This window comes from Coniosporium apollinis, assembly GCF_000281105.1.
Source record: "Coniosporium apollinis CBS 100218 chromosome Unknown supercont1.2, whole genome shotgun sequence".
NCBI lineage: Eukaryota > Fungi > Ascomycota > Dothideomycetes > Coniosporium > Coniosporium apollinis.
In genome coordinates, this window is record NW_006913264.1 from 772,689 (window position 1) to 793,484 (window position 20,796).

General features: G+C 55.1%; 11 protein-coding genes across 11 annotated transcripts; 5 read left to right on the top strand and 6 right to left on the bottom strand.

Moving 5' to 3' along the window:
- Window positions 1-261: 261 nt before the first annotated feature.
- W97_00648 (uncharacterized protein) lies at window positions 262-1,969 on the bottom strand (the record flags this gene model as incomplete). Its single annotated transcript, XM_007778560.1, has 2 exons — window positions 262-937; window positions 987-1,969. 2 exons carry the CDS (start codon window positions 1,967-1,969, stop codon window positions 262-264), a joined length of 1,659 nt encoding a protein of 552 aa, XP_007776750.1.
- A 244-nt stretch (window positions 1,970-2,213) lies between these two features.
- On the top strand, window positions 2,214-2,930 carry W97_00649 (uncharacterized protein; the record flags this gene model as incomplete). The annotated part of the gene is made up of 1 exon (XM_007778561.1): window positions 2,214-2,930. The coding sequence occupies one exon, from the start codon at window positions 2,214-2,216 to the stop codon at window positions 2,928-2,930; it is 717 nt and encodes a 238-aa protein (XP_007776751.1).
- A 1,734-nt stretch (window positions 2,931-4,664) lies between these two features.
- W97_00650 (uncharacterized protein) lies at window positions 4,665-5,632 on the bottom strand (the record flags this gene model as incomplete). The annotated part of the gene is made up of 4 exons (XM_007778562.1): window positions 4,665-5,117; window positions 5,170-5,266; window positions 5,321-5,451; window positions 5,522-5,632. The coding sequence occupies 4 exons, from the start codon at window positions 5,630-5,632 to the stop codon at window positions 4,665-4,667; spliced, it is 792 nt and encodes a 263-aa protein (XP_007776752.1).
- A 552-nt stretch (window positions 5,633-6,184) lies between these two features.
- On the top strand, window positions 6,185-7,691 carry W97_00651 (GTP-binding protein YchF; the record flags this gene model as incomplete). The annotated part of the gene is made up of 4 exons (XM_007778563.1): window positions 6,185-6,259; window positions 6,324-6,395; window positions 6,447-6,932; window positions 7,140-7,691. The coding sequence occupies 4 exons, from the start codon at window positions 6,185-6,187 to the stop codon at window positions 7,689-7,691; spliced, it is 1,185 nt and encodes a 394-aa protein (XP_007776753.1).
- A 1,460-nt stretch (window positions 7,692-9,151) lies between these two features.
- On the bottom strand, window positions 9,152-10,450 carry W97_00652 (uncharacterized protein; the record flags this gene model as incomplete). Its single annotated transcript, XM_007778564.1, has 1 exon — window positions 9,152-10,450. The coding sequence occupies one exon, from the start codon at window positions 10,448-10,450 to the stop codon at window positions 9,152-9,154; it is 1,299 nt and encodes a 432-aa protein (XP_007776754.1).
- A 1,260-nt stretch (window positions 10,451-11,710) lies between these two features.
- W97_00653 (uncharacterized protein) lies at window positions 11,711-13,694 on the top strand (the record flags this gene model as incomplete). Its single annotated transcript, XM_007778565.1, has 6 exons — window positions 11,711-11,929; window positions 11,982-12,100; window positions 12,161-12,334; window positions 12,386-12,845; window positions 12,902-12,933; window positions 12,989-13,694. 6 exons carry the CDS (start codon window positions 11,711-11,713, stop codon window positions 13,692-13,694), a joined length of 1,710 nt encoding a protein of 569 aa, XP_007776755.1.
- A 119-nt stretch (window positions 13,695-13,813) lies between these two features.
- Window positions 13,814-14,903, bottom strand: W97_00654 (glycerol dehydrogenase Gcy1; the record flags this gene model as incomplete). The annotated part of the gene is made up of 4 exons (XM_007778566.1): window positions 13,814-14,012; window positions 14,071-14,234; window positions 14,295-14,498; window positions 14,571-14,903. The coding sequence occupies 4 exons, from the start codon at window positions 14,901-14,903 to the stop codon at window positions 13,814-13,816; spliced, it is 900 nt and encodes a 299-aa protein (XP_007776756.1).
- Window positions 14,904-15,189: 286 nt separating this feature from the next.
- On the top strand, window positions 15,190-16,094 carry W97_00655 (uncharacterized protein; the record flags this gene model as incomplete). The annotated part of the gene is made up of 3 exons (XM_007778567.1): window positions 15,190-15,358; window positions 15,445-15,470; window positions 15,543-16,094. The coding sequence occupies 3 exons, from the start codon at window positions 15,190-15,192 to the stop codon at window positions 16,092-16,094; spliced, it is 747 nt and encodes a 248-aa protein (XP_007776757.1).
- Window positions 16,095-16,664: 570 nt separating this feature from the next.
- On the bottom strand, window positions 16,665-18,211 carry W97_00656 (uncharacterized protein; the record flags this gene model as incomplete). Its single annotated transcript, XM_007778568.1, has 4 exons — window positions 16,665-17,395; window positions 17,467-17,727; window positions 17,779-18,032; window positions 18,141-18,211. The coding sequence occupies 4 exons, from the start codon at window positions 18,209-18,211 to the stop codon at window positions 16,665-16,667; spliced, it is 1,317 nt and encodes a 438-aa protein (XP_007776758.1).
- A 394-nt stretch (window positions 18,212-18,605) lies between these two features.
- On the top strand, window positions 18,606-19,307 carry W97_00657 (uncharacterized protein; the record flags this gene model as incomplete). Its single annotated transcript, XM_007778569.1, has 1 exon — window positions 18,606-19,307. One exon carries the CDS (start codon window positions 18,606-18,608, stop codon window positions 19,305-19,307), a length of 702 nt encoding a protein of 233 aa, XP_007776759.1.
- A 136-nt stretch (window positions 19,308-19,443) lies between these two features.
- On the bottom strand, window positions 19,444-20,540 carry W97_00658 (uncharacterized protein; the record flags this gene model as incomplete). Its single annotated transcript, XM_007778570.1, has 2 exons — window positions 19,444-19,743; window positions 19,797-20,540. 2 exons carry the CDS (start codon window positions 20,538-20,540, stop codon window positions 19,444-19,446), a joined length of 1,044 nt encoding a protein of 347 aa, XP_007776760.1.
- Window positions 20,541-20,796: the final 256 nt, after the last annotated feature.

A 20,796-nucleotide genomic window follows, 5' to 3' on the forward strand; every position in this document is an offset into this window, starting at 1 on the left:
CTCGTGACACCATATAACCCCCTCCTACCCATTCCAGATCGACACACTGCGCGCGAATACAACTGCCCGACAGTCGACTGTAATACTAAGACAGAGAAGAAAGAGCTGGACCAGAGCTTTTACGACGCCGGAAATGCAGAAGGCGCGCAGGATGCCAAGACATAATGGAAGTCGACGAAGCGACGAGAGACGACCGTCCAAGCCACGCAACGAGACTGGAAGCGTCGGATGGCATGGCAGTGGTAGGATATGCGGCGCTTCTCATATGTAATCTCGAGCGCTCTTTTGCAGCTCGATCAAGCGCCAGCCTCTCGTTTCTGGGTTGTTTACATCCTCCGGTATCCTCGTGACACCAATGGCATATGTGACCTGCTGCACCTTGTCGTCCATTCCCGCTGCAAGCTCGCCGGTCTTGGCCTGCCTGTAGACGTGCACTTCCTGCGTCCGGCACGTGACGATGAAGACGGGGATATCGCCGGGCTCCAGAATCCGCGCCGACAGAATGTCGACATGCCTGATATCCAGAATGCGGCCGTCGGATTTGAGACCAGCGGTAGTGTACTGCTGCATCAACGCAGCGTAGACCTGATACTGCGCAGCGGACAGCCAGAGCTTAAGCACCTCGACGTCGCCCTTGACGTACGCATCGAGCACTTCCGGTAATATGTACTCGCGCATCTCCGTTAGGAACGGCTCGAGCTGGAAATTAGGGTCCATCTCTCTGAACTTCTTGATGACCATGGCCGTCTCGTTTTCGGCGAAGAAGCCGGCGACGCGGTCGGAGATGCTGCGCGCGGTAGAGATGAGCGGGTTCTCGGACTCGTTGTAAATAGATTTGACGGAGAAGAGGGATTGCATCAGTCGGCTAGAGTCGCGGAAGTCTCTCCATGACTCTTTCCATGCGGCATCCTTGTGGAGAGTGACATTTGTGCCGGCGCTGTTGCTGGTCAGCTTGCGATCGATTGCAGTCTCAATAGTATGCTCACTTTGGATCCTCCTCCACAGGCCCCGTGGGCCTCTTACCACCGGTCTTCTGTATTTCGTTCATCTCTCTGAGCTCCCTACGCTTCCTCCGCTCCTCCTTCTCCGTCCATCCACCGTACCGGGACGAACTACCATCGTCTATTGTTTCCTTAACGCTCTTGAACGCCTCCGTCTCCCGCACCGGTCGCGTCACCTTCTCGATCCCGCGCCCGGTGGCAGAGACGCCCTTCCTAACGCCCTTTACTACCGACGTGTCCCATGTCCACGCCGCACTCTGCCCGATCGCCCTGCCTGTCGTCTTTAGCGCGGCGCCGCCCTTTGACGTTGCCGCATCTGCTGCCTGGCTATAGGCCGACCTGGCCTTCTTGATTGTCTCATTCTGCGTGAAAGCGTTGACCTCGCCTGCCAGCTGCTTCGTAGACTCGTTCCACTCCTTCGACGCCTTGAACTCCGTCTTCAGCGTCTCGGTGAAGACCTGCCAGGGTGTCTTGTCGCCGTGGGGGGGTGGAGGCGGCGTGTCGGCTTTCTTCTTCTTCTTGTCGTCTTTAGCTTGGTCGTTTGGCTGCTCCTCGCCCTCCTTCTTCGCGTGCTCCTCGGAGGCCTGCTCGTTTGTGGGACCTTTGGCTGAGGGGTCTGGTTGCGCGGCTGGATCTTCGGGGCGCGGCTCCTTTATATCCTCCTTTAGCTTCGCCTCTTGGTGCAGTTGTGAGCTGGAGTGGAAATGTCGGGTATAGCTAATGGCGGTTCGGGAAAGGATATCTTGCGGTTGAAGCCGAGTTCGGAGGACGAACGGGGCTGAGGTGAAGAGTTGTGCGGAGTTGGGGCTCCGGAAGGATGACAGGTCAGATCTCTGCGCATCTGTTGTCGCTGTCCATAACCGCCTGTGGGCTGGAGAGCGTCCGTATGCTGAGGTTGGGGGTGAGGTAAATGACCGAGCGGCGACTCCTGGCCTCGCCTTTGTGACACTTCTCCGGAGCGCACTCATGCTAGACTTTGATGACGCTGAACAGGTCGGTCCGGTATGGTAAATCCGCGGATGCTTAGGAGATTGGTAGAGTGGTTGGAGGCGCTGCGCAAATGGACGAAGTGAAGGTTGAGCGCTGGCTGGCGGAGCGTGATGGGAAATCTTCAGGATTGCGTCCGTGCACTCGTGAGTTCGCCGAAGGTCACCGCCGAGGAAACCTCCCATACAACTACCGCGATACACTCCATATCCATCAACCGCCGGAATGAGCAAAGCAGCAGGAAGCCGGCTACTATCAGCCCTCACACCTTCCATCTGCGCGTCCTGCCGCGCAAAGCTCCTCCCGACACCCGCCTCCACCTCCCTCCTCCGACCCTTCTCCTCGACACCACGCCGACCGGCCAATCCACCATCCAGAGACAGCAGTGAGCTCCTCAGTTCCCTCGCCTCAGAGTTCAGCGCCTCCAGGCCCCAACCCCAGCGCAACCCCGCCCCCAACGCCTACACCACTACCGGCACCCGCAACACGACAGCCTACGACATCGCGCAGATCTACAGCGAAGACTTCTCTTCTTCCATCGAGCCGCCTTCTGTGCTCCCCGCAGAAAAGCCGCCGCACCACCTCCACATCTACGCGACAAAGCACAACACGCACATCACGCTGACGCGGCCGGACCGCAACCCCATCATCTCGTTCAGCGCGGGCAACATCGGGTTCCGCAAGGCGGGGAGGGGGAGCTATGATGCGGCGTACCAGCTCGCAGCGTTCTTTATGAAGAAGATTCAGGATCAGGGGTTACTGAGGGATATCACGAGGTTGGAGGTTGCACTGAGGGGGTATGGGCCGGGTAGGGAGGCGGTGACGAAGGTGCTGCTGGGGAGTGAGGGGAGGATGATTAGGGGGAAGGTGGTTAAGGTCACGGATCAGACAAGGTTAAAATTTGGAGGGACGAGGAGTCCGAAGCCGAGGAGGCTGGGTTGAAGGACTTTTTCCATTTCTGGGTGGTGAGAAAGGCCGGGGCGTGGGCTATTTGGTGTATGGCTTCTGATGGACATCCGTGGGTCCCCTTACTGTACAAACTTATGTATCTTCAGGGTGGAAAGAGAGTAATTACTCATCGGAGAGCTAGCTGTGTACAACGCTTAGTAGTACAGTATTAAGTGAGGACTAATAGACCGTGCTTGATACTAATCGTCTCTGAAACGTTGCTAGCATGCCGAGAGGCATCTTAAATGCCACCGCTACAGCCATTTCCTGGAACATCATCCCGAAAACGTTCCAGTACGCCGTAACCATCACCCGGCGCCTTGGCTTACGCTACCTTTGGACAGACTCTTTGTGTATCATCCAAGGTGATAGATCCGGTTGGAAAACGGAATCGGACTGCATGGCAGAGATTCATACCCAAGCCTGGGTAACGATAGCAGCGACAACTTCGGACAGCGGTCCAAAAGGCTGCTTCTCTATCCGCGATGCAGCCCCTGTACCTGAGGCAGATGTGGCCAGATCCCTGCTGTGGTCTGTGGACTTCACCACTTACGATGGAACCAGTCGACCTACAGTGGGCTCGATGCGACGAGCTCAGATGCATTGGCATGATTGGAGGCGATGGCTCCTCTTCCTGAAAGAGTCTTCTAGTCTAGACTCAGCCCTATCAGATCACCGGGCGGCGACCTGGAACTGGCCGTCCCTGGACGGCACCTTCTCGCACCGCTACATCGACCTGGATCATACGGATGGCCATAAAATTGTTTGGCAGATCGTGGATGCGAATGATCCGGCGTACATGTTCATGCTCGCCTTTCCGCTAGACGGCTTAAGTCTACTTCCTCAGTCATAACAGCACACGTCCAAACCAGATCCGCGACAAAACACTTGCACGGTGTAGGCCGCCTATTTCTGGAGTAGAGGAGAACGAACCACAGAATGAGTAGAGAGGGTTCATACGATCTGGCTCGGGGGTTTGCTTGAGCGCAACGGCGTTCAACGTACGTTTGATCCTGACGTGTGTTGTTTCGCGAAAGCGTTTGTCGCGACTCCAATCCACTACATCAGCAAGAGTCGTCAGTGGCGGAAATCGTAGCTGTACTCTGAGGTCTTGTGCTTGGAGATAGCAGCAGATGTGGACATAGAAGAGGTAAAGGCTTTGAGGCGGAAGGATGGTGAGCAAGATGCCAATCTCACTCGTATGTATCCTGAACCAGGGGGTGGGGTCGGATCAGTCGCTCTGATACTAGTGAAATCGCGAAAGGTGGAGAGTGCTTTTGAGCGAATAGGTATTGGGTTTTCGACAAAAAAGTATCTGGTTTAAGGACGCTCAGCGGAAAGAAACACTACTAGTGTAAGAGTGATATATAGGCGAGATTTCTTTACTTCCACTATAGGCTTCATAATCTTAGTCATAAAGCAGGTAGCGATAGTATCACTGGCTTGCGCCGAGCCGATTGAATCGACTTAGAACTGCCAGTTAGCGGGGGCCGATCAGATCATACATTGAAAGCCAGTCGATACGATTGAAAAGAAAATCGACTTTCTACTACTCATCCAAGCCTATTACGTGAACCTTAGTGGGTCAGGAGGGCAAATAGGTAGTAAAATTTGGGTCGGAACTCAACTCCTCGCGTAGCTGATCGGAAAAGGTAAGGCAAGGCCATCGTATGAGTAGTCACATGTATCAACATCACATACTCTGCAAAACGCGGTCTCTTACGTGGCTCATCTTCGCTTGGGTATCGGTGCTCGCTCACTAACGGGTATCCCCCTTCCACTCGTATCCCTCACACTCACCGGTCGCGGCGCATCGCTCCCCGCAGAGGTTGGTCTGGCATAACCATGACTACTACTACTAATCCGGTCCATTTCACTGTCCCAGCGATCTTGCTCCTCGACCGACGGGCGAACCCGGGGCCTGTTTCTTGAACTCCGTAACATCGCTGCTTCCTCATCATCAACCTCATCGTCCAGTAGCTCTCCGTCCGCAGTGTCGTAGTCAGGCGCGGCAATCCATTCTCGGGGTACTACGCAGGGCAGCGCGACTCCGATACTTGCAGCGCGGTTGAGCCAGCTGGGCGCGGGGCGCGATGTGAGTTTCTCGCAAAGGTAGGAGGTGAAGTGATTGCAGTTGTTCGTAAGGAGGTTGTAAGAAGTGCCCTGGAAGCGCTGTGATGCCTGGAGAAGAACGTTTCAGCTGTGGCAGCTTGCTAAGGCGCTTGCGACCCACTTCTTGTATGATCTCTTCAAGCTCTGTTTCCGTGCGGAAGGAGAATCCTTGCAGGAGTTCGACTCTAAACGTACCGCCCGGAGGTTCTACTTGAGGTCTGTATCGTGTTAACCATCAGCTAGCGGCTGCCATGCTACCGCGCAAATTCTACCTTGTCCAATACACTCCTGTCACTCCTGCTCTGTCATGCCCGCCAAAGGCATACTCCTTGTCCTGAATCACGATACCCGAGTGCAGGAGTGATCCTCCGATAGCCCAAAGCACGGATGATAGTTTGCCTGGCTGATACAGAAAGGACTGTCAGCTGGGAGCTGCGAACTGTATCGTGGGGGTCCGGGCGCGGATAGCTCACGGGTAGCAGGTCGTAGACGTTGATCAGAATCTCGGTCTTATTTAAGGATAGTGTGCAGCGGTGAGTTGAGGAGCTGTTGCGTGAGGGCTTGGGTCTTGAAGAGGACGACATGACTGCATGAGATGCGCGCTAGGCTCTCAAGAAGGACGCGGTTAAAGAGCGGGAAGTGGGACCAGCCCGCTTTCAATATCTAGATCTGTAATTGCTAATGACGGGACATGGCATCTGTAATGAAGGCGACTAAGAAACAGTAGGTCAGAGGCGCAAGGAAGGGAGGACGAGGTCACGGTGTCTGGGGAGGATGTGTTGGTCGCGTGTTGAGCTCCGGATGCGCCGACATGTGAAGCTTGCGGAGAGGTCGGAGCGGAAGAATGTTTCAGCGCTCGAGACCGCAAAACTTTCGAGTTCAACACCAGGTCATCCGCTGCAGGGCACTAGAACTTATCAACTTGAGGAGAGAGGCTCACGGCAGTCACCTCCTCGTCCTCTGTCATCACGACCTCCCCAATTGCATTCCGTCTTCCCTTCATTTCTTTGATACCCAGACTTCAGCGTTCGGCAGCAAGTACTGCTTTCGCGCACGGCTCATTTCGACCTCACCTCCCTTCTCCACAGCTGAATTTCGGCGTTGTGGTTGTCCGCTTCTACGCCAAAAGCAGAAAGATGCCTCCAAAGAAAGCAGTGAAAGAGGAGAAGCTCCTTCTGGGCAGGCCTGGCAACAACCTGAAGAGCGGCATCGTATGTAGGACGCCAACTACCCGAGTGCATCAAGTCAAGTCCTTACCCTGACAGTAGTTCTCAGGTTGGTCTTGCGAACGTAGGCAAGTCTACGCTGTTCCAAGCCATCACCAAGTGCTCTCTCGGTAACCCTGCCGTAAGTAAGAACCCCCATCCTTACTTGAACCTCCACCTAACCGATATACAGAACTTTCCGTACGCCACCATCGACCCAGAAGAAGCGCGTGTCATCGTACCAGACGACCGATTCGACTGGTTATGCGAGCATTACAAACCCAAATCACAGGTACCAGCCAACTTGACTGTATACGACATCGCCGGTCTTACGCGAGGCGCCTCGACCGGCGCGGGTCTCGGCAATGCTTTCCTGTCACACATCCGTGCCGTGGATGCCATCTTCCAAGTCGTGAGGTGTTTTGATGACGCAGAGATTATTCACGTCGAGGGCGATGTCGATCCGATACGCGACTTGGACATCATCGCCGAAGAGCTTCGCATCAAAGATATCGAGTTCGTCGAGAAGGCACATGAGGCCCTTGTGAAGCAGACCCGAAGAGGTGGTCAGAGCTTGGAGATGAAGAAGCTGAAAGAGGAGCAAGCGACAGTGGAGAAGATTCTTGCGATGCTCAAGGATGGCAAGGATGTGAGGAAAGGTGACTGGGGCCCAAAAGAGGTAAGACAACTCTTTCGTTCCAGAATTCTCGAACCCCACAATGTTCACGTGATGACAAAGAGCTTTCACGCTCGATCTAATCCCAGCTCTTCGAAGGCCTCAACACAACGCAGAGGCTGTCATGAGAAGAAATCCTCGTCTGATCCATATATGCGATTTTGTCATATCCGTCAACAGGTCTGCGCGAGCCTGACTGACGTTCTCCAGGTCGAGGTCATAAATCCGCTCTTCCTACTCACAGCTAAGCCCGTCGTCTACCTGGTGAACCTCAGCGAGAAAGACTACATCCGCCAGAAGAACAAGCATCTACCCAAGATCGCTCAGTGGGTCAAGGAGCACGCCGAAGGGGACCCCATCATACCTATCTCTGTATCTTTCGAGGAGCGCCTTACTCGCTTTGAGACAGACGCGGAGGCCGAGGAAGAATGCAAAAAGATTGGCACCAAGTCTGCGCTGCCCAAGGTCATCGTGACTATGCGGAAGGCATTGAACCTGGGAAGCTTCTTCACAACCGGAACGGACGAGGTCCGGCAGTGGACCATACGGAACGGCACCAAAGCACCACAAGCTGCTGGTGTTATCCACGGAGACTTCGAGAAGACTTTCATCCAGGTTGTTGTGTACAACTTCAGTGTGCTAAAGGAGGAGGGTGATGAGGCCGCCGTTAAGGCAAAGGGAAAAATTCAGACGAGAGGGAAGGAATACGTGGTGGAAGATGGTGACATCATTCTCGTGAAGGCAGGCGCTGCGAAGTCTTAGGCTATGCTGTTCATTACAAGCCGTTCCTGTTGTCTGGTTTGATTCCAAGACTTCGAGTTTCAGGGGCTCATCTTGGCGATACTCTGATTAGCTTCATAGAGCGGTCTATACATTGGCTGAAGGCTTCTCTAGATGGGCTGTTGCACTTCCATATACCCAAGCTAATGCATTGAATCCAATAGAGGAGCTCGTAAGGTTGCAGATGATTTGAGGTTGCGATCACGGGGCGGCAAAATCGCTCAATGCAACTCACCACCGGCTAAGGTGTCTCTCTGGAACAATCGCCACACATCCACAAACGCTCAAAGAGCGCTACGTGAGACATTCCTTGGAGGTGACCTCCAGCATAGTTATGCTAACACAAGCGTGGTCCCACCTTCACGACCAGATCCCATCCTATTATGGCCTACAAAGCCTACCTCGTGACCTCCATCGGCGCCCCCTGCGACCACCACGCCATCTTCATCGAGACCCACGAAGACGGAAGCGGCCACATTTTGCTCCATAATTCATATTGAGAACAATGCCACCCATGTCTGTTAACATGACCTGATTTGAAACTGGAATGCTGCATACGATTTGCAATTCACGATAGGTACATCAAAGTGCTGCACTGCTGCGGTCGAGTCTTTGCGAACACGTGATTGCAACCCTGGCTCACCATACCAGATTTCGTTCCTCACCAACATTATGTCTGTATCCTACCACGCGAGTGACAGAAATCGCCAGACCCGTCAACTACCGGACTTATAACTTACTCCAAAATAACCGAAATCTATTAGATTCACTATGTCTCTAAAGGTCTTTACTCTAGCTATTCTACCTCTAGGTATAGCTTATATACCTTATGTTTAAATAGCAGCATACTATGAAGGATTACGCCTGTTTATGACCTCTCTAAGCTGACTGAAGACCTATCTGTTTTGCGGAGTCCGGCAATTTCTGTCACCCACGTCCCTACCGACATTATCTCTACAGCGCTCCTACTGTAGTTCATTCAACGCGTTGTTGCTCCTCTCGTAAAGGTCGTGATTCCACAAGGCACTTTGCTACCCCAACAAACGCTTGAATTTAGGGTGCCTACTAGCTGAGCTGCTTGAGCAATACTCACCAAAGCCAAGGTAGCCCAGAGATGTGTTACAAGTTTGCACCTGTAAAACAGCCGAAAGAGGAAGCTCTTGATGTGTTGCTCTGCCAGGTTTAATACGTTCTGCATGCTGTGACACACATTGTCTCAAACGAAACTCCTCAATGCAACTTTAGACGAAGCTTGGTCTGAATTCATATCAAATCTAGCAACATGAGCCACAGGTTCGTATAATCATGAGTATCCCCGTCACACTTTCGCCGCATCCTTCTTCTACCTCAACAGATTCTCTTTCCTAATGATCTTCCGAAAAAACTCTAGCATCCAGCAAATGCGGTCGCTATTCCCCTTTGATGCCGCACAGACCCGCTCCTCAATCAGCCTTTCCGTCTTGATGTTCGTCAGTGCTTCTAAGGAAGGCTGGCACGAGAGATTTATTACTGCCAAGGGAGGCTAGCCCTGGGAGAGCTGGATCCCTGAGTGCAGAGTTCGTTGGAGTCCATATTTTCCCAAAGTCTACCTTCTGCGTTTCAGGACTCATGAATGGAGCGGGTGAAGCTGTCATCGACGCAGCGCGAGCCAGTCTAGAACTCTGTGAAGCTTGAGGAGCCGGCGATGCCACAGGGGCAGCTGAAGGAGTTGCTTCGTTTGAATCGTTGCGAGGGGAGCGGCTCCTCTCGCTGCCACGGTGCCTCCGACGGTCGCGGCTCTCGCCGTCGCTGTGGGAATCGAGCTCACGGTGACGCTTCTCTCCTCTAACTTGGGTGCTCATTGGCTTGGTCGAACCAGTGTTGCTAACCGAAGGAATTCGGTCATCGAAGCTGGTGGACAGCTCAGAATGACTGGAAGTCGGCTCAAGACAGGGGACTTGAGCAGCGGTTCCACGACGGGCCGCTGCGACCAGGGCGTCGTTGAGTTTTGTAACTTCTTCGGCTCGAAAGGGAGTGGCAAGCTTGCTGGTCAGTTCGTCCAGTTGCTTAACTCGCTTGGGATCGCGTAGATATGCGGCTTTTTGCTCGTTGCGCACCTGCTGCTCGAACTTTTTGATCGCCTTCTCGAGATTTGACTCGGTGAGAACAGAATCGTCTCTTGACACGAGCCCCTTCTGGCTCACAAATTTCCCCCAGCACTTCTCATACACTTCTTCTTCCGAGTCAGCCGAGTAGTCAGTAACCACAGAGAAAGAATTCGAGAGGTTGGAGAGCGCCTCTGTCTTCATGGTCTCGATCTTGGAGAGAAGGTCTTTCATGAAGTCTTCGTACAACTTCACCATAGCACTCTTCTCCATCTTGTACTGCGAGCACACCATCTCGAACGCATTGATCCTCGTCTCATCCACTGCCGTCTTGTTTGCCTTGACTTCCCGAACCTCCTCCCACGCCTGCCTCTCCGGCACTTCGTCACTGGATCTCTTCGCCCTAGCGTCCGCTGCCCATGCATAGAGGTGCTTTCCATTCAAGTTGCCGACTGCCGGAATGATCTCCTGCTTTACTGCCTCCTGGTACGAGTCCTGCAAGTCGTCAGGCCAGGCTTCCGTCAGCACTTCCAACCTCTCGGCATATTTCGCTTTTGTCAAGAAAACTTCTAGACTGAAGTCTTCCACTGACCCCTCTGCCTGACGCTTGACGGCGGCTATGACACGGGCGACGGCGGCGGAGCGGGAGCCCATCATATTTGATAGCGCGGATGAAGTTGTCAAATTGTTTCGCGAATAATATGGTTTGCTTTTGGAGTGGACTGCAGTTGTTGCGCCTCGGCTTTCCGCGTCAGTTCAGCAGCAGCTGATGTAAGTCCGAGTGGGAAGACTGGTGTACAAGCGGTCGGATATTGAAAGTTTAAGAAAGGAAGAAGCTGCCGGAACCTGCGAAGGAAAGATGTGAGAGGTGAATGCCAAGCATCACGTGCGTATATGAAGTAATAGGTTTCAGCGCTCTCGTCATAGCACACAGGAGAGCGAAGAGAACAGTCACTCTGCAGCATGTCGTGCGCTTCTACATTGTAAAGATCTAGTCTCCATACTCAACAGTAGCCTTCTTTCCAAGTTGATCCTGAAAACCGGCCGTCCCTTCGGATCACCCTTCAGCCTAAAAATATTAAGAATGCCTACCCAGGTTGTATGGGATTCCTTCATCTACCAACAAATGGAAGATATTCAGCTAGAACTTGAGCTACCGCAGAGAGGCGGTGAAGCAAGCCGAAAAAGGTTGACGTTATATCATCGATCGTAAGACTAAGAGTCGGTCTGAAATCTACTGTTTCTGAGACGAGGAGGGCCGAAGGAGGGAGAGAGCGACTATCGAATTCGCGCACTTCTATCCTATAATGGGTACAGCGAAGGCGGACAGCTTGCAAAACCTCCTACAACCCTTGCGCGGGTAGATCTTACCGTTCAACAGGTAGAGCTAAGTCGTGGTTTGTAACGTCTCATACGGAACACCATCTTCGCGTTCTCAATCAGGTCAACACACTTACACACTTACACTGTCATACATAAGCAAAAGAGAGGCAAACGCAAAGGCAGAATATGCTGTGTACTTATACCGCGCTGACTTCCAGTAGCGAGAAGGGTGATGCTTTGTGAGAATAGTATCTCCAAGCAGCGTTTCCGTCTACGAACAAACACCTGCCTTTAGCTCAGTTGTGTTTCTTGGGAACGAACTGAAGCTTGCAGAAGTGCCCAAGATGACATGCTGCGGTCGTCGGCGGACGATGGACTTTCCCCGGACGGGTGCGGCCGTTCAGCCAATCGGAGCACGGCTACGATCTGTAAGTTAAATGATGACATCCGATTTTGCAAGTGTCCGCTAGTCAAGCACTCCTCATTCGGGCCACTGGATCTCTCGGTGGAAATGTTTGAATACACCAGCGTTCCGTCCTTTACTGGAGAACAGTCACGAGAGCGTCGAGTCATTCTAAGTGTCCCCAGATACAGATGGCCACTACTGAGACTTCTCTTGGTGTTAACAACGATGTCATCAGGTTAAATCAGGACGGGAGCGAGAACAAGCAAGATGGATATGAGCTTACTACACTGTCTACACTACAGGCAGAGCCTAAAAAGACGCGGAGCAACTTTAGGTTGGTCGCTATTATGATAGCTTTGATGCTCTCTCTCTTCATCGCCGCTCTGGATCAGACTATTATAGCCACGGTAACTGCTTTCCCTCTGTTCCTGTTTGTAATTAAGTCTAACTTCGACTCAGGCAATTCCTACAATATCCGCTGAGTTCCAATCGGCGTCCGGATACGTCTGGGTCGGCGGAGCCTACCTTCTGGCAAACGCAGCCGCTCTCCCAATATGGGCTAAACTATCTGATATCTGGTATGCAACGGTGGACGGTGTCTATCTGTACGGTTGATCTAACCTGCTCTCCAATATTAGGGGACGGAAGCCGATACTCATGACAGCGGTAACGCTGTTCTTCAGCGCCTCCATAGTCTGTGCTACGGCGGTCAATATGAAGATGCTCATCATTGGCCGTGCATTTCAAGGAACTGCTGCGGGAGGCTTGATCCAGCTTGTCAACATCACTATCTCAGATTTGTTCAGCATGAGGTCTGGGATGCTACATCCTTCGACACAGAATCTCGTACTGACATCATACAGGAGTCGGAGTCTCTATCTTGGCCTAGTAGAGTTCGTTTGGGCAGTAGCGGGCGGTGGAGGTCCCGTCGTTGGAGGCGCCTTCACCGAGCTCGTCTCCTGGCGCTGGAACTTCTGGATCAACCTCCCCATCTGTGGAACGACATTTCTCCTTCTACTGATATTCCTCGACGTGCACAACCCCAGAACCGGAGCCATCGAAGGACTCAAGGCCATTGATTGGTTCGGCATTCTATGCGTTCTTAGTTTTGTGCTCATGCTGCTCCTCGGCCTCAACTTTGGGGGCGCAATATTTCCATGGAATTCGCCTACGGTTATCTGTCTCATCGTGTTTGGTTGCTTTATGTCTGTTCTCTTCATCTTCAGCGAGAAGAAGCTGGCTCGGTACCCGCTGATGCCTCTTGCGTTGTTTCGTGAGAGGTCAAATGTGGGAAGCCTAATTGTGGCCTTCTGCCAAGGCATGGTAAGGGAAAGCCCTCTGCGTCGAAGTACTCTGTCTTTACTGAAATCTACTGCCAGGTTTTCATCGGCGGGGAGTACTACCTTCCATTGTAAGCTCATCCAAAGCGTAAGAGCTTGTGGTTGTTTGACCCTAACATTACGCAGATTCTTCCAATCCGTCCGGCAAATGTCGCCCCTCCACTCCGGCCTGCTCATCCTGCCCGTCACCGTTACAGAAGCAGTAGGTGGCATGTTCTGCGGCATCATGATCCACCGAACAGGCCGTTACCTCGAGCTAATCTGGGTCGGCCTCACGCTTATGCTCATCGGGAACGGAATGTACATCCACCTCAATGCCTCCTCATCCCTAGCCGAGATCATCGCCTTCGAGCTAGTCGCCGGCGCCGGCGCAGGTCTCCTCTTCGAACCACCCCTCATCGCCCTCCAAGCCTTCGTATCGCAGGACGATACCGCAACAGCAACCGCGACCTTCGGCTTCATCCGCAACCTCGCGACATCCTTCTCCATCGTCATCGGCGGCGTGCTGTTCTCCGGCGGGATGCAGTTGCGCGAGCCGGTGCTCAGGGATGCAGGGGTGTCGGCGAATGTTATCGAGGAGCTCACTGGAGGCGATGCAGCCGCTAATGTGCGTGTTGTGCAGACGATTACAGATGCGGCGCGCCAGCTGGCTGTGAAGCAGGCGTTCGCGTGGAGCTTGAGGAATCTGTGGATTTTTTATACGTGTGTCGCTGCTGTTGGATTGATTGCAAGCTTGTTTATTAAGAAAAGGGTCTTGAGCAAGGAGCATACGGAGACGAAGACGGGGCTGAAGAAGGCAGAGCTCGTTGCTACTACCGACGTTCGAAGCTAGGATGTGTTCCTCTAGTGGCAAGCTATCTCTAAATATGCATCTAGAATCTAGAGTCATGATCGTTGATCCACGTCGACCGCCATGCAAGCCTCGTCTACGGCCACCGATTCACGACGCGCTTAATCGTCGTCCCCGAAGAAAACCTTGACCGGCAACCACGCATCTCCGCAGACCTTGAAGCGATCCGGCAAATTGTTCAACTTATCCATCTCCTCCTGGCTCAGCTCCCACCCGTCGAGCTCGAAGTTGCTCTCTATCCTCGATGCGGTCACGCTCTTCGGGATTACGCTGGTGCCACGTTGGATACCCCACATGAGACTGATGAAAGTGTTAGCGAATGCCAGCACATGTATGGGAAGCCAGGTGGGTTTCTTACAGCACTTGCGCTGTCGTCTTCCCCTTCGCCTCTGCGATCTTCTTGAGCGTCTCGTCCTTTGCGAGCGGCGAGTCGGTGGAGCCGAGGCAGGAGTAAGCGGTGCAGTGGATGCCTTTCTCCTTGCAGTAGTCGAGGAGCTTGGGGGAGGGGCAGTTGGGGTGGAGCTATGCGTTTGTCAGTGAGATGCGCGGATTCCTTTGCTAGGGGGGCAATCTAAAACAAACCTCGACCTGGTTCACAGCCGGAACGGTCTTGCACGACTCGTCGCTGAGCAGCTTCTCGAGATTCTTGATCGCAAAGTTGGACACGCCGATGTTCTTGACGCGGCCGGATGCAGGCAGCTTCTGCATCTCCTGCCACGTCTTGATGAAGTCCCAGTCTGGGAGGTGCTTGCTCGTGTCGTCCGGGTCGGTGGATGAGGGCCAGTGCTGGTCCCGTCAGCGCTGGTTTCCTCTCTTTCTCTCCCATATTTTCCAACCCTTTCATACGGACTGTCTTACCACTAAGTAGAGGTCGACATAGTCCATCCCCAGGCTCTTCAGCGACGTCGAAATTCCCTCCTCGACACGGTGGTGCCATGTGTTGTCCAGCTTGGTGGTGACCCAGATCTCCTCGCGCGGGATGCCAGAGTCCTTGATCCCCTGCCCGACCTCCTCTTCGTTGCCATACGCAAGTGCAGTGTCAATGTGACGGTATCCTTTTTGTAATGCTACTTTGACGGCATCACGAACTTGGCCTCTCGAGCTTTGCCAGGTCCCCAGACCGATGGCAGGGATCTTGTCCCCGGTATTCAGCGTGAAGGTTTTCTTGGTATGTTCGAGATTGGACGCCATTGTGAAAGGATCTGTGAAGTCAATCGAACTGCCAGAAAGTGGTAGTACTGTTGCAATCGGGGGCTGTAGAGGAAATCACTGCTTGCAAACAAATCTGTTTTTATGGTGTTTTTTTTCTTGCTGCCACCATCCCCCACGATGACGACCGCGGGGTCGTAGATTTCCATGCGCTCGGGCCCCATGCGCCCCCGAACCGACCGCCATGTCCGCCCGGGAATCTCTCCGAACGTCACATCTGCCATCCACCCTCAATACCACCTTCCCCCACCCGTCCCCAGCGCCTAGAATGTCCCGCTTCGTCCCCGGCGGCACGATCGACCAGCCAAACGAGCGCGACGACGCATGGCTGAAGGCGCAGCAAGAGATCGAAGCCGCGCAGCTGCGGAAGGCGGAGGAGCAGAAGGGTTTCCAGGAGGGCGGGAAGACGCTGTATGAGACGCTGCAGGCTAACAAAGGTATATCATGGATGGGCCTTAGGCGGGGGGGCAATGTTCTGGGAGATGGGCAGCCGGGGGCTGACATGTCAGGTTGGGCGTGAAAGCCGCGAAGCAGGAAGCTTTTGAAGAGGTAGGGGGGAGCTGCGCCTATGCTTTTGCTGCGGTGTAGAGGCGGAGGTGTGCTGATACAGGAGTGCCGCAGTCGATTCGGCTTAAGAACCAGTTCAGATCCCTCGATGACGACGAGGTCGAGTTCCTGGACTCCGTGCTCGAGTCCACGAGGGCGAAGGAAGCGGCCGTCCGCAAGGAGACGTCTGAGCAGCTCGAGCTGTTCAGGCGGCAGCAAGAGGACGCGGAGAAGGCGGCGCTGCGGGAAGGGACTAGCGGTAGTCCGCTGGGCGAAGAGGAACAATGGCATACAGGCGGTAGGAAGCGCAAGAAGGCCAACGACAAGGGACCGCTGAAGGGCGTCAAGCTCCGTAAAGCTTCGTCAACCGCCGAGAAGCCTGACATCACTACGACGAGCGTGGCCACTTCGCCCGCTGTCGTTTCGAAGCCCGAGACCGCTCGAAACGGGTCCTCAGCTGCATCGCCAACCGCAGCTCCTGTTGAAGCACCCGTGCCAGCTATCTCTGCCTCGGCGGCTCCAGCTAGGAGCTCGGACACCGCCGCTACATCACCTCCAAAGGCCCCGAGCGCGAAAGGTCCCGCTGTCTTGGGGCTTGGCGGATACTCCTCAGACGAAGACGAATAGGGCGACTGTATGCCTTCCAGGTCGTGAGCTTGTGCTCCCGTGGTTCAGTTCGTCAGGACAAAACGCGATACCCGTGGGCGCGGGTTTGGTACATCGATTACACGTTGTAGGATCGAAGCCGGGTCGTGGGCCATATGCGCAGATGGGCAGAATATGAGCACCGTGTAGAGAGCGAGTTGATATATTCAAGAGCTCCGGGATCGTGTTTTGTCGCCGGTATGTTACGCAGCTGGTGTCCTACTGCGGTAATGGATGTGTTGCGGGACTACTGCATAAACACTCTTCTCGTGTCTCCTGGCAACAAATGCAGGAGAGGATGTTGATTCTTTAGAGAGATTCAAGCCTGAGGCCCACAAGAACGGCATTGTTGAAACCTTTTATACGTGTAGCAAGTCGGTTGTGCACTATGCTCCAAGGTTATATGCCGTCCCTAGCGAAAGAATAAATGTACGCTGATGCAAAAGAGACAGAAAGAAACATTACTACCCGCTAACCAACGCTCTTATCCGAAACTCCACACTCTTATGCACTCCGACTACTCGTACAGCGGAGAATCCGCACTCCAGGCCCTCACACCCTGCTCCCGTTGCCCACCGGCAGATCAACCACCGCATCCCTCTGCACGCTCCCATCCGCCGCGCCATCAAGCCCCGGCCCGATGATGCTCGTACTATGCGCCATGCCATTCGCGCCATCCACCCCGCCATTGACCCCATTCACGCCACTCACCCCATTCCTCCCAACCCCATCCTCCTCATCCCCCCTCATCCTACTGCTCCCCCAGCCCTCCGGGCCGACATATCCCGCAATGCCGACGCCGATGCCAAACGCCCTATCCCTGGTCCTGGCGCCCCAGCTCCAGCCCGCGCCGGTGCGGATGGGGAGGTGGTACCAGCGGAAGGAAAACCAGGCGCAGACGATGCCGATCAAGCTGCCGGAGATGATGTCGAAGCCGAAGTGGCGGAAGTCGGAGAAGCGCGAGCTCGAGATGTAGATGGCGGCCGCGAAGGGGATCAGGGCGATGACGAGGGTCCAGACGGGCGGGGCGGCCGCTTGGTTGCGCACGGGGATTATTGGCGGCGAGGTGTCGGAGGCGGACGGGGTAGAGGAGGTGTCGGTGCTTTTGTGAGGGGAGAGCGGCCGGTCGTGCTTCGTGTAGGCCGGCAGGGTGAAGCGCTGTTCGTCTTCGAGGGCTGTGTAGGCTTTTTCTTGCGAGTAGGGCCGTGGTGGGAGGAAGGGGATTGCGACGGCGAATTTGGCGCAGAGGAAGAGGGTTAGGTAGAGGAGACCGGCCCAGGAGACTGCGAGTAGTCGTTAGCCTTGTTCAGGGTCTCGTTCTGTCCATGGCTCCGCAGCTGTTGGCAACGCTTACAGGAAGAGTGCCCGCTCGGAAAGCTTCTGAAGCCATCATCTAATCTATCCATGTCCGTCTCCTGGCAAATGCCATAGGAAACCAGCACCCATCTATCCGAGAGCGGTTGGCCGTATCCGCCGACCGTGAATTCCTGTATCCTGCTCAGGTCCGGGTTGCAGCGCGAGATCAGGTCAGGTCGCGGCTTGCCGAAGAGGTTCTTCATGCCCTCGGTGATCAAGAATGCCGTCGCAAGGCTAAGACCGAGCCCCATCAACCCGGCTGTTGCCAAGTCAGCAAATTAGCCCTCATCGCTTGATGTAAAGTGCTCACTGTTGGCCTCCCAGAATTTGCGCCGCCAGATGAGCGTCTTCGGCGTCCTCGGGTTCGCGGTTGGCCCCGGGATGAAAAGCAGGCAGACGAGGAGTACGATGATGCCCGGGACGACCATTCCGACGACCAGGAGGAGCCATACCGGGATTGTCTCCTTCAGTGTGTGCGGGTACGAGATGTCGAGGTTCATGAGGGAGAACGGTCGATGGTAGGGGCCAACACGGTTGAAACCGCCGCCCACGGCTGCGATGCCCCTGAGATGCGGTTAGCTGTGACTTTCGGCGCATGAGGCTTGTGGTATGGCTGATGCGGTGGGCGCTCGTGGTGATGTTTTGGAAGCCAAGGAGGCATGCGACACTTACAGAATCATGACCCAGTCGAGAACATAGGAGAGAATAAGCCGCCGCGACGGCAATGCAAGCGAACTCCTCATGGCTGCGGTATCGAATCTGTTGTACGTAGAGGAAGAAAGGGGAAGAGAAGAAGAGGCAGAAGAGGTGGTAGGTGTAGGAATGAGGTGTGCAAGACGACGTCTGACTTCATTCAGCAGTCGCATGCCGCCAAGTTGAAGAATGCCGTCTCGTTCTTCGGGCCTTCCGTCTCTCTCTCTTTCAACAGCAGCGATCTGCCCCCGGGCCGTTTCAACACGGCTGCGCGGCGCGCTTGCACGTCTTTGGGTCAGCGCTAACGTCACCCTTTGGCGACCATTGGGGCGTTTCGGAGCGCATCCTGGTCGTCCACTAAACAACCGCTGACGCACGCTGAGGCGAGTGCGACTTTGCTAATTTTACATACAGAACTCGCGGCTCAACAGCACGACCGCTGGAATGGCCGGCCAACAGCCCGCTCCCACCATCAGCCGCCTCCTCAACCTCGTCCCGGACGCCCCAGAGCAGGTTCTGAGCCTCCTCTCCGCCCATCCGCACCTGGCTTCCGAACAGGATGGCCATGGGTACTCGCTCCTGCACGCCGCGGCCTCGTACTCGCACCTCCCGCTCCTCCGCGCTCTCGTGCAGGCATATCATGTATCGCCAGATATAACAGACGAAGACAACGAGACGCCGCTGTTTGTCGTAGAGAGCCCTGCCGTCGCGGAATGCCTCGTAACAGAGCTGGGCGCCAACGTGAGCTGGCGCAACGACGAGGACCAGACGGCGGAGGAGAAGATTGAAGCAGAGGGTGACTGGCCGCTCGTCGCTGCATATCTGCGCTCGGCTGCTGGTGGGGGCAACGCGGACGCATCGGCACCGGCAGCAACAGCACCCTCTGAAAACGGGGTGGATGGTGTGCGCGTGCCGCCCCCGTTGCCGCCGAATGTTCGCATCGACATGAGCACGGTGGAGGCATCGTCCATAGACGAGAGCGAGGCGCCTGACCCGGAGTTCAGGCGACGAATCGAGGAATTGGCTGCGAGGGATGACTTTCAGGGCGAGGAAGGGCAGAGGCAGTTGCGGGAGCTGGTCACGGACGCTGTCACAGGCTTGGCTGCGGATGGGCAGAGAAGGGATGTAAGAAGACGGGTTGGCTGAAGCTGTACGAGGGCAGTCCTCGGTTTCTTACGGTTCTCGTTTCTCTCTTCCCCGCTTTTCTATCATGCATTCTGAAGAGCCCCCCCGCAAACCTCTCGTACTGCCAATCCCAGAATGATTTGACCCATGAGATGCCTCAGCCCAACGCATGCCGCTTGCGAGGCGCCGTCGCTCCGGCCACTGAAAACCGCTCCTCGCTCTGGCGCACCGCCTCATAGCACTCGCGGAGCCACTTGACCGACCTCTGAAGAAACCCGATCCGGGGGCTACCGTCCAGCATAAACGGTCGGTCCACTGGTAGCAATTTATGTGGCCTCCGAGTGGCCATGAACTCGATATCATCGAGGCAACGGCGTAGACTCTGTTCTTCGATGCCCCTCTGGTGCGAAGCGTGCACAATCCTCCCGACCCAGTGGTGGACGCTCTTGCTTTCATGCTGGTGTGTTGTTAGAGATGCGGCTGGGAGGGGTTAGACAGTGCTTCGCTTACCACGGTGTGTTCTTTTCGTGCCGCTACCGGCTTCCCCCACCCTTGCTGGCTGCCTTCCGCCTCTAACAGGTGGCGCCAGAGTTCCTCGAGCTGGGATTGCTGGATGGCGATATCCTGATTTGTAGAGATACGGTGCTCTGCCGCCGAGATGCGCAGATCGCGAACATCAGCCAGGACGTTCGTCTTGAGTTGGTCGATGTGGCCGTCCAGAGCGTCCAGCCGGTCCGCAACCTGCTCCCTCGCGCTCGCCACTCCTCCTTCGAGGGTTTTGCCATTCTTCTCAAGTTCCTTAACCCGCGCTCTGAGCCCCTCAATCTCCCTCCTCAGTCCATCTTCTCCACCTCTGCGCTCTCCTTCAGTCATCTCCTCCACCTCCCTCAACGCCTCTAGCTGCTCCGCCGTCATGAATCCGCCCAAGGCCGCAAGCAGCCTCATGATCTTCTCCTGCCCATCCCCCAATTTCCTCACCCTCCTCTCCAACTCCACCATCCCCTCTCCCATCCGTTCCACCATCCCAGCAGCGCCCTGCTCATTGACGGCATCCCGAAGAATCTCCTGCTTATTGCGCACCGTGCGGATCGCTTCCGCGACGGGCCACATGATCGCCGCGAGATCCGGATGCGAGTCCCCGTGAAGGACCCAGTTGTACCCTGGTTGGCCTGGGAGCGGCGGCGCGGCGACGGCGGGCCCGGGGGATGGCGAGGTCAAGGTCCGGACGGGCTCTGGCGCGTAGTCGCCGTTCATTGCGGATGTGGAACCTGCTGGCCTGTGAGCGATTGGCGACGGGAAAGCGAGGGTGGTGGTTTCCCTTGCTGGATGTTTGGCGTACGGTTGGGACGGTTGCGCTGACGCGGGGCGATGGTGGTGGTTTGGACGCGTGCAAACGCGGAGGAAGGGTTTATGTTGGAAGGGCGAAGGTGCGTGAAGGCACCAGCGGCGTGCTTCACCGCGTTTCACTTCACTGCGATCTTATCTGGTTTTTTTTTTTGGGATCCTTTCA